Source organism: Stegostoma tigrinum, chromosome 1 (genome assembly GCF_030684315.1).
Source record: "Stegostoma tigrinum isolate sSteTig4 chromosome 1, sSteTig4.hap1, whole genome shotgun sequence".
NCBI classification, from domain to species: Eukaryota; Metazoa; Chordata; class Chondrichthyes; order Orectolobiformes; family Stegostomatidae; genus Stegostoma; species Stegostoma tigrinum.
In genome coordinates, this window is record NC_081354.1 from 77,212,608 (window position 1) to 77,228,250 (window position 15,643).

Consider the following 15,643-nt stretch of genomic DNA (forward strand, 5'->3'; position numbering starts at 1 on the left):
GTTTAAACAATATTATGGAGGTTGTTGCAAAATTTAAGATGCTGGAAATATGAAACAAAAAACAATGTTGGCAATGCTTTAGTCAGACAGCATCTGTAGACAGGAAAACAATGTTTGAAGATTTTGGCATGAATGTTTGACTTAACAGGGCCATAGAGCTCAACTTGTAAAGGTGATTAGTTTGGCCATAGCTGTAGCATTGTGTCCAGTTCTAGATGCTGCACTTTAAGGAATGTGAAGATGTCAGACAGAATGCAGGCAAGGTTCATAAGCACAATTCAAAGTATCAGAAACTTCAGTTGTGAAACTTAATCGGAGAAAACAGAGAGGAGATTTGATGGAGGTATTCAAAACTTAGGTGTGGACTGATCAGAGTAGCTGGGGAGAAACTGCACCTGTTTATTAATGGATAGAGAACAACATTTTCATGTAGTGAATGGTTACAGGTCCTTCCTGTATCATGGAAGCTTTTCTATGCCTTGTCCTTTCTTTATGTCTGATTTTTTTTTTTAAACATCCACATCCCACAAGTTAACTTTTAAAAATTGCATGTCCCTCTGTGAGTGTTGCTCCATTCTACTAGTGTACTTTTGAGTTCTGTGAAAGAATGCTTTCCTCTGTTCCAACTATTCTCATTCTGTTGCCCTTCCTGGCTACAAAGACCCTTGGAAAAGCATCCCATTCCTATCCCCATAACACTACACTTACCATAGCTAACCCATCTAGCCTGCACACTATGGGGCAATTTAGCATGGCCAATCCACCTATCCCTGTACACCTTTGGACTGAGAGGAAACTGGAGCAGAGATAAATCCAGCAAGCATGGGGATAACATGCAAACTCCATAGTCAATTATCCAAAATTGGATTCAAACCCAGGTCCCTAGCACTGACACAGCAGTGCTAATATCTGAACAATATTCTTTGTTTATCTCAATTGCTGTTAGAAAATTGGCAACAGTAAGAATAACAACACATCAAGAATTTGAAGTTTTATGCAAATTAAGCTTTTATTTGTTACCTTACCCTGCCTTTTTGAAAACATGCAGTGCCAGGTTTGAGATTTATGCTCCTTAATTATTGTATTTTTCTATAGTTGGAAACCCTTGTCAATGAGGTGCCTCTTGCAATATTTTAGTGTGCAAGTTTAATAAAGTTGTACCTTCAGTGGCTGTTAGATGAAGTAGAAAAACAGAAGTAAAAGTTATTGGTAAATATTTGTGTTATAAGCAAACTGCCCTCCTGAGTCTTTTATTCTACATGATTCATGAATTTTAGAGTTTATCAGCCAGAGCTCCTTACTTCCCTTACCAATAGAAACAACGCTGTAGCTAACTTTACAGTTACTGAATAGTTCCTTTGACATTTGGTCCTATGTTGCTTAGTTAAGAGTTGACTTTATGGATATCTTTCCCATAATATAAGCTGACATCTCCCATTACAAAAGCAGCTTTAAAATTGTCGGTTTGTTAAGTCTTATCACATGTTGGGAATGAATAACTTTGACTTTCTTTTAGTCCCCTTAGCAAAAAGGATAACCTTACATCATCCATGTTAAACTTCACTTGCCAAATGTTCGCCCATTTTTAACCATTTGTAAATTTCTTTGCTTCCTTACAATTTGCAATTTTGGCTATGGTACTTTGTCCTGCATAAACATTGGTCCTCAAGCACCAAACCTTTTCAACCACTACGGCACCCCGTAAAGTTAAATTTTGCTAACCAGAAAAAGACCCATTTATCCCAACTCGGTCCAAGCTACTTTCTGCCACCCTCCCTTTTTGGAAAGGGTGTTACACTAACATTTTCTAATCCATTGGAATCCTTCCCACAATCCAGGGAACTTTGGGATATTATAACCAGTAGATCCACTCTCTGCTGCCACTTCCTTTAAAACCCTAGGATGTAGGCCACCAGGGACTTGTCTGCCTTCAATCCTCATATTTACTCAGTACTTATTCCTCCCTGATGACTGTTCCATATGTGCCTTCCTTTCTATAACCTCTGCAGCACTTGCTACTATTAGAATAATTAGTGTGCACCACCATGAAAAGTGAAGCAAAATATTGATTGTGACTCTATCATTTGTGTTCCCCACAACTTCCTGGTCTCATCCAAGGGACCAATATTCACTTTAGCTACTCTCTTCCCTTTTATATATTTAAGAAGCTTTTGCTATTCACTTTTATATTTTGCTCCAGTTTTTCACCTACCCTCTTTTTTTTTATTGAGGTAACACTTTAGCAGATTGCTGATCTTTTAAAGATTTCAGTCTGCCATACACCTTTGCAATATGGCTTTCCTTCGTTTGTGTCTTTATTCATAGCTAAGCAAGGAAGTGGTATGTTTTGTGCATTCAGATACAGAATCTTTAAGGTTGTTCAATTGCCAAATAATCCTACTCTTGTATCATTTCCTAGTATGACACTTAATATGGGCATTTACTACTTTGTAATATTTCTTACCAAATCAAATGTTTCAATTTTCAGGGGAAAAAGGGAAGGCTATTGACGTAGGCAGAAAGGAAGCACACAACCAATACAATCACTAGAAATGTTACCTTGCTGATTATTCTCAAAGAAGTGTACAGTTAGCAATTGTGTAACAACTTTAAATGAAATAAGCAAGAAACATAATAATGAATCAAGGACAACTTTATTGCTGCCAGAAGCACTTCAGTACAATTGCACTTTTTCAAAGACTGCAGTACCTTTTTCAGACTGTAGAGAGAGCACTGTGCCCAAAGTCAGATGATTTAAGAAACTGGAAGGAGTGAAAATAACAATCGCATCTTTCCCCTCCACATTTGGGATAAAGCATAGTGAAGCTAAAATAGGTTTAATTTTAAATAACTGTCCATTTAGAATTATTTTTGATCATATGTGAATTCCTGGTAATAAATCCTGTGATGTGAACTGAAGTTTGTTTTTGCATAAAGTTTCAAAACTCAGGTTTGTGTAAACGAAACTGATGTACAATTATGGCAAGTTCATGGTTTCCCAAAATGGCACAATGCAATGAAAAGGACAAATAAATAGACATCTAAACTGTGGTACACCATTTTAGTTAACTGATTTTAACATTACAAAACAATGCTTAGAATTCACATAAAATCAACCACATTTTAAAAAAAACTAAATAACATTTGTTTCAGACCCAAAAGAACAGCATCTCTTCCAAATTTAATGAAATAAAACTCAGTGCTGTTTCCATAATAAAACAAATTTAGAGGACTTTGCAGCAATGTTTAAAAAGGAACTTTTTGTTCATAACCAAAACCTCCCAACAATTTTAGTTTTTGGGCAGTTTGTGCAGCAGCTGGCCTCAAGAAAATTTGTTTGCTTGACAACTTTTGTTAAACATCACACGTGCTGAAGAGAGTTCAAAAATCCTCCTCAAAAGGTCAGTGTGTGTAAAACATGCACATCAACGTATTTAAGCACAAGAAACTACAGGATGAAATTGGATGGTAAGTAACAACTAGGCTGTTAAATTGAATATGTCACAGTGAATTGTAGATTTGGAACAGAACAGACAGCACAAAAACGTGTCAAGATTTAGAAACAGATGCAATTATACTGACGACAAAACTTTAAAATTGCTACAATTTTTTTGTTCCAGTTTTTGGGTCTTTTAATATTTTTAGTATATTTTTATACTTTTTTGAGTGCTTGAATAAATGATTAGACTAAAATTAGCAGCATGAAAATGTTTGGCTCACTTCATTTCAGCCTGGTAAGGTATGCCCTTCAACACTATCATCTTGTGGTGCAGCTCAAGCCCTAAACTTCAGTCACTTTGACTAGTTAAATGACTGCAACTGGCTGAAGTGGAGGACAAGGAGAGATACTGCCATCTTTAATCTGTAGATTGGTGCTACAGCTAGAGGATACAGTATCTATCCCTACAATTTCTTGACTGCACTCCTCATTGTACAAACGCTTTATTCCATCATAGAAGTCATCCATTTCCACGTCCTCTACTTTGCGTTTTGCCGAGGCCTGCTTGCAGCTATAGGAATCAGGTAGGCGATGACAGGGTGCTGCTGTACTGCTAATTCTCTTGGTGGCATCCTTGACAACAAACTCTGGCTCTGTGGTAGGGGAGGAGTATAATTTAAGTGCTCCCCTACCACACAGCACCATGGTTTGTTTGCAGGGGTTGTAGATGTACACCTCATTGGATGGTAGGGAAGCCCGAAATGTGGATAGGTGTCCAGCCACAAGCTCTCGACAACGAATTAGTTGTAAGCTATCAAGCTGAAAAATCAACAATATTTTGAAATATCAATGATTGAGAGAAACTGGACACCCGTAAATGCATTAACTGCTGACACTTGACAATAATTTGACTATACTCCCACTCTTCTGCAACAAAAGCTACCTAACATACTCTACTGTTTTCCTAACTGCATACTGCACTAATTTTGTTCCACGTACGAGGCATCTAGGTGTCTCTGAATGCAAACAATTCTTAGTTTCTTGCGAAGTAATGTATACTGCTTTCATTTCTCTTCCTACCAAGCAGGTAACGTTACATTCCCCAACTGCCATGTTCTTGCCCCCTCTGGCTACACAGGCATGTTCAAATGTAGGCCGGCTACAGTTCCTGAGCCAAAAGTTAAGTTCCATCAACAGCAGGGGGTAATTACTATGACTGTAATGTTTAATTGTTGGAACAATTAGGTGATTGATTTTGACTAATATAGACACAATAGGCCAAAGAACCTTTTTTCTGTGCTGTAGATCTTGATTAAGTGGTCTACCTATGTAGATATAATATGTGCCAATTTTCTAAACTAGCATTTTCCTTTTAAAAACACAAGCATCTAACCCAGATAAACTTAATTAACCCATACCTGTGCCTTTTTCAGCAGATCAATAGTGACAGCTAGCCAATCAGGAATAGATGTTTCCAGCTTGAGACTGATGATAGCCAGTGCGAGTGTAGAGCCCTTGAATTGTAGAAGCTGGTGACAAGCCACACAGTGCTGTAGCTGCCGAATAAGGAGTGCAATGTGTTGGGACGGGGTCATCTTAGGCAGGTTGCTCAGTAACTGGGGACGGCTGGATATCATCATCGCATGAAACTGAACAAACATTAAAAAAAATTATTTCAGCAATATTGACAAGTGAAGCACTGCAACACTACTCAAGCATGAAAAAAAATCATGAAGGTGTGCTATGTATATAGCTCCACCTCAAGCCAGAGAATGTTACGTTTGCTCCATGATGTTAGCTAATCTCATGAGGGAGGAACAAAAAAAATCAGTTAACTCAATACTGATAGAAACTGGGCTGTTCGTTGTGACTACTTTAGCCACCCATTTTATAAGGTCTGTTGTAATTACATCCAAATGTCCATCTTAAAGAATTCCTAAAGGAAATAAAGCACTACAAACATTCAGAAATATCTGTATGAATATTGAGGAGAAAGCCAGATGAACCCTGACAGCTAAGAGGAATTAAAGTCCCCCACAATGAAATTCAAGTATTAACTCGAAGATTTCCAACGGTTATGGCATAATACACAAAACTGAACATCAACATAATGCAGTGTTTAAACCCTAGTATTAATTCATTACTACAGAAATAGGATATAAAGGCATCCTCACCACCAGCATTAGCATGGAGCTCAAATCTGCGGGACTAAGGAGTAACAGATACTTCACACAATCACTCTCACCAACACAGATGTGATCAGAAATCTAGAACTAATTACCACAAGGAGTAGTAAATCAAATTGTGCAGGTTTTTGAAAAAAAAAACGTAAGTGTACAAGGAAGCCCTCGCTCGGGCCTCTTACCTGCATGCCATCTTTCCATTGAGAACTGTCGATGTAACATTAGTCTCCTCAATTTCAGTGCCCCTCTCAACAAATCCAACTTATCTCCCTCTGAACTTATCGCACTCTGCACATTCAGATCTAACCCCGACTTTGTCATCAAGCCTGCCATTAGGGTCGGTGCTGTTGTAGTCTGGCGCACTGGCCTCTACGTTGCAGAGGTTGAGTGCCAGCTCTCAGATACCTCCTCCAAACTTCCCCTGGTACCATGGTGGCATCACGGTCATCAGTCCATTGTCCATTACAGTTACGGATCTCATTTCATCCGGTGATCTCTCCCTCTCCACTCTCACCCCTCCCTCCGCTTCCAAGCTAATAGTCCCCCAATCCTGCACAGCTCATTTCTACCTCCTGCCAAAAAAACCACAAACAGGACTGTCTGGGCAGACCTATTGTTTCAGCCTGTTCTTGTCCATAGAACTGATCTCCTCTTCCTACCTTGACTCAGTCTTCTCCCCCCCTGGGTCCAATCCTATCCACATACATCCATGATTCATCTGACGCCTTACACCAGTTTCAAGACTTCCAGTTTACTGGCTCCAGCCAACTCCTCTTTACAATGGATGTGCAATCCCTTTACGTGTCCATTTCCTACCAGGAGGGTCTTAGGGGTCTCCGCTTCTTGCTGGAGCAAAGACCTGAACCATCCCCACCCATGACCACCCTCCTCCGCTTGGCCGAGCTTGTCCTCACCCTCAACAACTTCTCTTTCACCTCCTCTTACTTTTTTCAGGCAAGAGGTGTTGCCATGGGTAGCTGCATGGGCCCCAGTTATGCCGGTCTCCTCTTGGGGCTACGTGGAACATTCCTTGTTCCAGTCCTATCATGGACCCCACCCACAACTCTGTTTGATACATCGATGATATTATCGGTGCTGCTTCCCTCTCTCGTCTGGAATTGGAAAACTTCATCAATTTTGCCTTCAATTTCTATCCTGCCCTCACATTCACCTGGTCTATCTCTGACTCCTCCCTTTCCTTCCTCAACATTTCTGGGGATGGACTGGCCACTAATATCCATTACAAACCCACTAACTCCCACAGCTACCTGGACCACACATCCTCACATCCTACTTCCTGTAAAGACTCCATCCCATTCTCTCAGTTCCTCCGTCTCTGTTGCACATGTTCAGATGAGGTCAACTTTGACAAGGGAGCCTCCGAAATGTCCACCACCTTACTCAACCGAGGATTCTCCAGCTCCGTTGTCGACAGGGCCCATTTCCCGCACTTCTGCCCTCACCCCTTCTCTCCCACAACAGCGATAGGGTTCCCTTTATCCTCACCTACTATCCCACTGGCATCCACATCCAGAAGATCATCAGATGTCATTTCTGTCACCTTCAGCGAGATACCACCTCCAAGGACATATTCCCCTCCTCCCGCTGGGACCATTCCCTCTGGAACACCCTGATCCACACTTCCTTCACCGCCAACACCTCTCCACAGCCCTACGGCACCTTTCCCTGTAACCAGCAAAGGTGCAACACCTGCCCATTTACTGCCTTGCTCCCCACGATCCAAGGGCCCAAACATACCTTCCAGGTGAAGCAACACTTCACCTGCACTTCCCAGAATCTAGTCTACTGCATTCGCTGCTCGAAATGTGGACTCCTCTACATTGGGGAAACAAAGCATAGACTTGGCGACCACTTAACAGAACATCTATGTTCTGCTCGCAAAAAAGACCCTGGAACTACCTGTTGCCTGCCACTTCAATGCACCACCCTGTGTTCTGGCCAACATCTGTCTCTGGCTTACTGCAGCGTTCCAGTGAAGCCCAACACAAGCTGGAAGGACAACACCTCATTTTCCGCTTGGGACCCTACAGCGTTCCAGACTTAAAACTGGGTTCAATAATTTTAGGGCCTAAACTCTCCCATGTCCCAGGTCCCCCACTCCACACATCAGGCCTTGTTACCACATAGCCTGCCATTACGTACCCCCTGTTATTAGTCAATTAACAGTGATCATTAACAATTCTTTTGTCTGTCCAATTGTCTCTCTCTCTCTCTCTCTCTCTCTCTCTCTCTCTCAGGGCTCTATCCTATAGTGTACTCCCTACCCCACCCCTTTCCCTATTTTCTGCATTTAAACTGACGTTTTCCCAGCCACCACCAGTTCTGAAGAAGGGTCACCGGATCTGAAAAGTTAACTCTGTTTTCTCCTTCACAAATGCTGAGTTTTTCCAGCAACTTTGTTTGTTTATGTTCCAAGTATACAATGGAGGATGGGGGAAGGTCATAGAAGATTACAATGACACAATGAACGATAAGTTGAGCATGAACAATGACAACAGGCTAGCTGGATTAAGTGGTTTAGAAGCCAGCTTCCACATGCGGAGGGCAAGGTGGGTGCAATCTGAACACATCACTATTTTACCAGTCCTTTACAGTTCAATGAGCCATTACAGTGCCTGTAGTTAGATACAGTAATTAAGGTATTGCCTCGGTGTTAATTTCTTTTCCCTGGCCCTCAGACTGCAGTTTTGAACTCCACGTTTGCAGGGAAGAAAGTTAGCATCTTCAGTTAACTTACCAGGCCATTTTGCAGCACTGTCTGGATTTTATGACTTAATTATTCATTGTCAATACATGAATTTTATAAAAACATTCAAAAATATATACAAAAGACATAGCAAGTCAAGATTATATCATGTTACATTATGCAGCAGCAAGAAGTGGCTTCATTCTGGATTAAATTCCAAATTCTGCAATCACTACTTCCTCTCCTGAGAAACATATTTACTTGACAACAGGCATGCACACAGTTTTGTGTTTCTGACACAAGTAACAATACAATAAATAGTTTCCGTTCTGAGGAAGGGTCACTGGACCCGAAACGTTAACTCTGTTCTCTCCTCCACAGATGCTGCCAGACCTGCTGAGCTTTTCCAGCAACTTTGTTTTTGTTCTTGATTTACAGCATCCGCAGTTCTTTTGGTTTTTAAATAGTTTCCCAACCCTCTTGCTCTAGCATCCTTGTGGATGAACTACTGAACCTAAATAGCTTCAGAGTATTTTACAAAAATGAATACATGGACTAGAGTAATTAAAACATGCTCACAATATGAAGAAAATCCAAGGGTGTTGCTGTGTGCAAATCCCAGTTCAATTTATCCAGTACAATCCTCTCCATTCTCAGAATATCTGCAGATGAACAACCACAGTTGCTGGTCTTTACCATGTCCTTTAGAGATGGAATGATCTGCAGCCGAAAAACACAAGAGAATTATTTTATGAATATCAGGTTTGCATCAAATCAGAATGCACAGGTGCAAATACATTTGTTGCTTCCAGCTGCCTGGAAGCCGTAGAAACTCAGTTCACTGCTTAGTCCGAGTGTGTAGGGTTTTTAAAAGTACACATCTCGAGGGACATCTGAAAAGTCCCACTGAAGACCAATTCCATATTTGCAGGTCATAATGCTGCAAGTATTTTTTGTTTTGTCAGAAGTGCAAATGAATGATATTTGTAATACAGCAGTATTACCTTAACTTTTGAAAGTAAATGTTATCACAATTAAAACAAGCATTACAGAGAGTCACCCTGAAATAAATGTTATGCCACACGCATTTAATAACCTTTAGCTTAGACGTTATAGAAGTCCAGTATGTCTGCAAGGACAGAAACCAACTCTCTCAGAAGTTTCAGGGAAGAGAAAGAAATGAAATAAATTTTGTTAATTTTAAAAAAGCCAACCAACCTCATCTTCTTCATTGGTTTTAGCTGCCAGGAAGAAACAACTGATAGCTATACACCACAGATACTTTGGACGGGCCTTGAAAAATCAGAAAAAGTAGTTAATTCAAAAGTATAAAATTAAATCATGCATATTTAAATACTTAATTATACACATCAAACAGTATGCCAATCCTATATTTGCTTGGTACTTAAAAAGTTGCAGATCTCATTTTGTAATTTTCCAAAATGAAAAGAATATATGTGTTATGGTTATGCCAGGTACGGCAGGAATCTGGCTCAGTACCAATTGGTCACTATAGTGCAGCTGACAGAACACTGCGCAAACAGAGCGAGCAAAAAAAATGAACTAGGATGGTTTTGTGACAAAGCTCAAATGACAGAATGGTCAGCGCCAACAGGCCATTTAAACCAAATGCATTTCACTAGTGTTCTATTCCCTTCTTCTGCATGCTTCCCCTTAAAGCATCTAGGGTACTCATATCAACCATTTTCAAAGACTCCTCATTTGTAACTATACTATAATTTTGACTGTCAATATTTGTAGTGATTCATTATTGGTTAGCTTGATTCTTTTTGCTCAAGATGAATCATTTTCATGTCAAGTAGTAGTAAATTTGGCTCAATTTGAAATTCAGTTTTATCCAGCCTCATGGCATTACAATATAAGGGGTTTCCCTTTTCCATACAAAAAAATCCACTTATAAGTAATATGTGTGTATTTTATAGTTCTCAAATCAAAGCCAGAAAATCAAGTAGAAAATAGTGCAAAAGAAAAACATGCAGTATGTCTTGGGTATTTTGAAATTCACAGTTGGACCCAATCCCAAGAACAAAGAAAATTACAGCACAGGAACAGGCCCTTCGGCCCTCCAAGCCTGCGCCGATCAAGATCCTCTGTCTAACCTGTCATCTATTTTCTAAGGGTCTGTGTCCATTTGCTCCCTGCCCAAATATATCTTAAAAGACACTAACGTGTCTGCATCTACCAACTCCACTGGCAACGCGTTCCAGGCACCCACCAACGTCTGTGTCAAGAACTTTCCACACATATCTCCCTTTAACTTTCCTCCTCTCACTATGAACTCATGACCCCTAGTAATGGAGTCCCCCACTCTGGGAAAAAGCTTTTTGCTATCCACCCTGTCCATATCCCTCATGATTTTGTAGACCTCAATCAGGCCCTCCCTCAATCTCTGTCTTTCTAATGAAAATAATCTGAATCTACTCAACCTCTCTTCATAGCTAGCGCCCTCCATACCAGGCAACATCCTGGTGAACCTCCTCTGCACCCTCCAAAGCATCCACATCCTTTTTGTAATGTGGCGACCAGAACTGTACACAGTACTCCAAATGTGGCCGAACCAAAGTCCTATACAACTGCAACATGACGTGCCAACTCTTGTACTCAATACCCCGTCCAATGAAGGAAAGCATGCCATATGCCTTCTTGACCATCCTACTGACCTGCGTTGTCACCTTCAGGGAACAATGGACCTGAACACCCAGATCTCTCTGTTAAAGTCAGTCCAGTATTTAAAAAGAAAAATCAAAACTACATGACATACATAGAATTTGTTTTTCGTCCCATGAGCTACAGTACAATCACACAATAGATAGGAAGCCAAGAATCAATATAGAACCACAAAATGATGGCAACCTTTTAGTTCACTGTGGGCTTTGGCCAAACAAGACCTTTTCAGCCTAGGCCCACTTTTAGTCAGTAGTCTTATAGTTTACAGGTGCAAAACCTTGCATGCAACAATTTAAAAAGCCACAAGGAGAAAGCAGAGGGTGTAAAAGGACAGAGTATAGTCTTTGTTCAGCTATAAATCAGATTACATATGATTTAATACAAGTTCCTTACCTTTACCAGAGCTAAAAACCTGTCCAAAATTGTGATAGCAAGAGAAAGTGTTTCTGGATAAAAGTGAAATTTTCTGTTCAAGTCAGCCAGCCACTGAATGACCTCATCCCGCTGTGCTGGAGAGACATCTGTATCCTGCAGAAAACAGTGAAGAGGATTTCCATATATCATGCTGCATTTGATGGCTGAATTGATTGCAAGCTTAACTCCACTTTGCTGCCTGCCTCCCATATTCCTTCATTTTCTTGTTCATTAAAAAAAAACAACCATCTAACCAGGCTTATATATTCATTCAATGAACCAGCCTCCACTTCTCTTTGGAGCACAGAATTCCAAATACCAACATCCTCACAGAAGAAATACTTACAAGCACGTTGTGGGTCTCCTTATACTACACACGCTGCAGTGGGTCAAGATGGCAGCTCACAACCACCTTCAAGGGCAACCAGGGATGGACAGTAAGTTCTGCGCAGCCACAAACGTCCCATGAATACATTACAAAAAAATCTTAGTTTGAAAATAATGGGGTTCCCATTTAGGTCCCATCATTAAAAATTGCCCAGGGGGCAAAACATCCTTTCAACATTCACTCCCAAAGCCTTGTAAAATAATAATAAAGATAATCTTACATTTTAAAACAAAACTCCAATGGGTGTAGGCCCAACCTGTTAAAACATTCATCTTAATAAAACTTCTTTCTTCCAGAAAATCAGCTTGGAGAACCTCCTCTGAATTTCTTCCAGGACAACTATATCTCTCCTTATACGAGGACACAAAAAAGGTGCACAGTCACCAATATCTTATGTGGTGTTACAAAGATGTAATACACCAAATAGCAATATCAGATGGTCATATGTGAGAAACCTTCTTTAAAAAGACAAGGACGCCGACTTGAAGTAACTAATTTGTACTCCATTCCACAGATCTGCAAAGTTTACAGAAACCCCAGAGAAAAGGGCATCACTGGACAGCTGTAAACAAATCTTTTCAATTATCAATATGGAGGTGTGGTCATTTAGTAGTTAGCTGGGACCTTGGTTAAAAGTAACAAACAAAGATCACAGTTAACTGGTGTCCTAAGGTTGATGGCTTGCTCGCCGAGCTGGCTATACCATACAAACATTTTGTCACCATGCTAAGTGACATCATCAGTGCAACCTCCAATGAAGCAATGTTGTCGTATTCTGCTTGGTATTTATATGACCCGGTCTGTTAAGTTGGGTTGTGTCATTTTTGGTTCTGTTCCACATGGCTTTGTATATTAGGTCTAATTCCAATTGTTAATTGATTGCATTACGGGTCAAAAACCAGGCCTCTAAGAATTCCTGCGTATATCTGTGGTTAGCTGAAGCCCGGATGGTCACACTGTTCCAGTTAAATTGATGGCCTTCATTGTCCGAGTGCACTGAGATGAGGGAAAGTTAGTTGTGTCATTTTGCTGCTAGATTCTGTTTGTGTATCCTGATGACTAGGTTCCTTCCGGTCTAGCCAACGTAATGTTTGCTGCTGTCATTGCAAGGTATTTTGTAAACTACGCTGGGACTGCACGTCATGGGAATGGGATCTTTGGTCCCTGTGAGTGTGGCTGTGGGCTTGTGTGCTACCATGATTCCTCGTGGTCACAAGAGTCTCATTGTCAGTTCTGATATGTCCCTGATATAAGGTAGTGTGGCCAGTGAATTGGGGTGTACTGTGTCCTCTTGGCATTGTCTATCTTGTACGCACCTGCGGATGAAGTTGCTGGGATATCCATTGTTAGCAAAGACCTTGTATAGGTAGATGCTCTTCTTCCATCTTGCATAGTTCTGGCATGTTTGAAAAGTGTCCTAACACAGCTTTGTTTGTGGGCGTTGGGGGGATTGCTGTGGAAATTGATGATTTGGTCAGTGTGGGTTGCCTTCCTATATACTGCGGTTTGGAATTCCCCATGGTCATTCATTCTACTCTGACTTTTAGCAATAAAAACATTCCCTTGCATGTTTAACTCAAAAATATCTATCTGGTTTAATTCTTACATTGTGCACAGTAAAACAAATACATGCTTTTAAAATTCAAAGCCACTACTATAACCAAAAGGAGTGGGGAAAGAGGAAAATTTCTCTCTCACTCCTCACCTGGTTACATAAATAGTTGTCGTTAGACTTCCCTGCTTTTAGATTTAAACACCCTTGTATTAAACATTATATTTTATCTACCAAATTTCCACTATCAACCTATTCATATTCTTTTACAGAATCTTTGCATCCTTCCTTCAATTGTGTTGCAACTGATCTTTGGATCATCAGCAAAAAATTCAGCTATAATATAGTAAGTAGATCCCTTTATCAAAGATAATATGGCAATTTTTTTATTACTAACTGGCACCAATGAGACCAATAGCGTGCACCTCGATGAAGAGTCCACATAATCAATATAAAAACATGCCAAGTAATAGAAATGTTATGCAGGGGTATACACATCACTGTTAAACATTATTTACAGCATATGTCAAGGAAATATTAATTTTACTTAAGGCAAACTACATATACTGACAGAGAACCTTCTCACTCATACCCGCAACTGAATTAACCATTGATATTTCATGTAGCCATTCGATTGATAAAGTATATTTACACTGAGATAAATAAATTTAAGTTCTAATAATTGGACAGAATAATACCATAAACTTCACGGTATTTGACATATATAATTTAGGCTGCTTTGAGCACACGAGTCTTATGGTTAAAAACAAAATTTGCATATATTGCCATATGGTTAAAAACAAAATTTGCGTATATACTTCACAGATAACTGACGCCTCAGCAATTGTTCCTGTGGATCTGCACATTAGATAATTTATGGTTTTTCTCCTGAAAAATCATAACTTTCCGTGCATAATAGATTCCTACAAGAATCAAAGTTAAAGCTGAGATAACACAGTGTAGAGCTGGATGAACACAGCAGGCCAACCAGCATCAAGGGAGCAGGAAAGCTGACGTTTTGGGTCTCAACGTCAGATTTCCTGCTTCTCTGATGCTGCTTGGCCTGCTGTGTTCATCCAGCTCTACACCGTGTTATCTCAGATTCTCCAGCATCGGCAGTTCCTACTATCTCTGCAACAAAGTTAAAGGACAGTTAGCTTTTGTTAGCTTTTCCTGATAGATGGTCAATGTCATACACCAAAATACTGTACCATGCATGTACAGCACTGAGCAGTTCCAGGTGAAATAATTTTTACACCAAAATACATACCTATATTGTCTAGGCTCTATCTGGTGAGAAGTTGTTGATAAACATTGCAGCTGAAGTTCCACGATTAGGAGCATTGAGCAACATCTACCCGGACTTCAGTGCAAGTTCAAAACAGAAGCCAAGTACAGCCCTGGGAGCAAAAATTAAGTACCGAGGATAGGAAACATTGCTGGGACATGATGCTGGCAGTCAGACAGCCAGGAGTTATAAAGCACGGAAACAGATCCTTCAGTCTAACTCATCCATGTTAACCAAATATCCAGACTAATCTAGTCCCATTTGTCAGCATTTGGCCCATCTCCCCATAACCCCTTCCTATTCATGTACTCATCCAGATGCCTTTTAAATGTAATGGTACCAGCCTCCACCATTTCCTCTGGCAGATTGTTCCATACACACACTGCTCTCTTCATGAAAAATTTGCCCCTCAGGTCCATTTTAAGTCATTCCCTTCTCACCTTAAATTTTATGCCCCCTAGTTTTGGACTCCCCTTTTCTGGGAAAGAGAACTTGGCTATTCATCCTATCCATGCATGTCATGAATTTATGAACTTTCATAAGTCGGTTGCAGGCAAAGCATTCCATACCCTTACTACTCTGAGTAAAGAAACTACCTCTGACATCTGTCCTATATCTTTCACCCCTCAATTTAAAGCTATGCCCGCACGTGCTCGCCGTCACCATCCTAGGAAAAGGCTCTCCCTACCCACCCTATCTCACCCTCTGATTATCTTATATGTCTCAATTAAGACATGTCTCAACCTTCTTCTCTCGAACGAAAACAGCCTCAAGGCCCTCAGCCTTTTCTCGTCAGACCTTCCCTCCATACCAGGCAACATCCTAGTAAATCTCCTCTGCACCCTTTTCAAAGCTTCCACATCCTTCTTATAATGCGGTGACCAGAACTGTACGCAATACTCCAAGTGCGGCCACACCAGAGTTTTGTACAGCTGCAGCATAACCTCATGGTGCCGGAACTCGATCCCTCTATTAATAAAAGCC

General features: G+C 40.4%; 1 protein-coding gene across 2 annotated transcripts in view; it reads right to left on the reverse strand.

The window, feature by feature from the left end:
* Window positions 1-2,635: 2,635 nt before the first annotated feature.
* ccni (cyclin I) overlaps window positions 2,636-15,643 on the reverse strand; it is a 45,720-nt gene continuing 32,712 nt past the window's right edge. For both annotated transcript variants that reach the window (XM_048533078.2, XM_048533068.2), the window contains 5 exons: window positions 11,411-11,545; window positions 9,548-9,622; window positions 8,909-9,049; window positions 4,858-5,088; window positions 2,636-4,258 (listed from right to left, as the gene is read on the reverse strand). In XM_048533078.2, coding sequence (XP_048389035.1) covers window positions 3,806-4,258; window positions 4,858-5,088; window positions 8,909-9,049; window positions 9,548-9,622; window positions 11,411-11,545 — 1,035 coding nt within the window. In that variant the 3' untranslated portion in view covers window positions 2,636-3,805. The remainder of the gene's footprint in view (window positions 4,259-4,857; window positions 5,089-8,908; window positions 9,050-9,547; window positions 9,623-11,410; window positions 11,546-15,643) is intronic.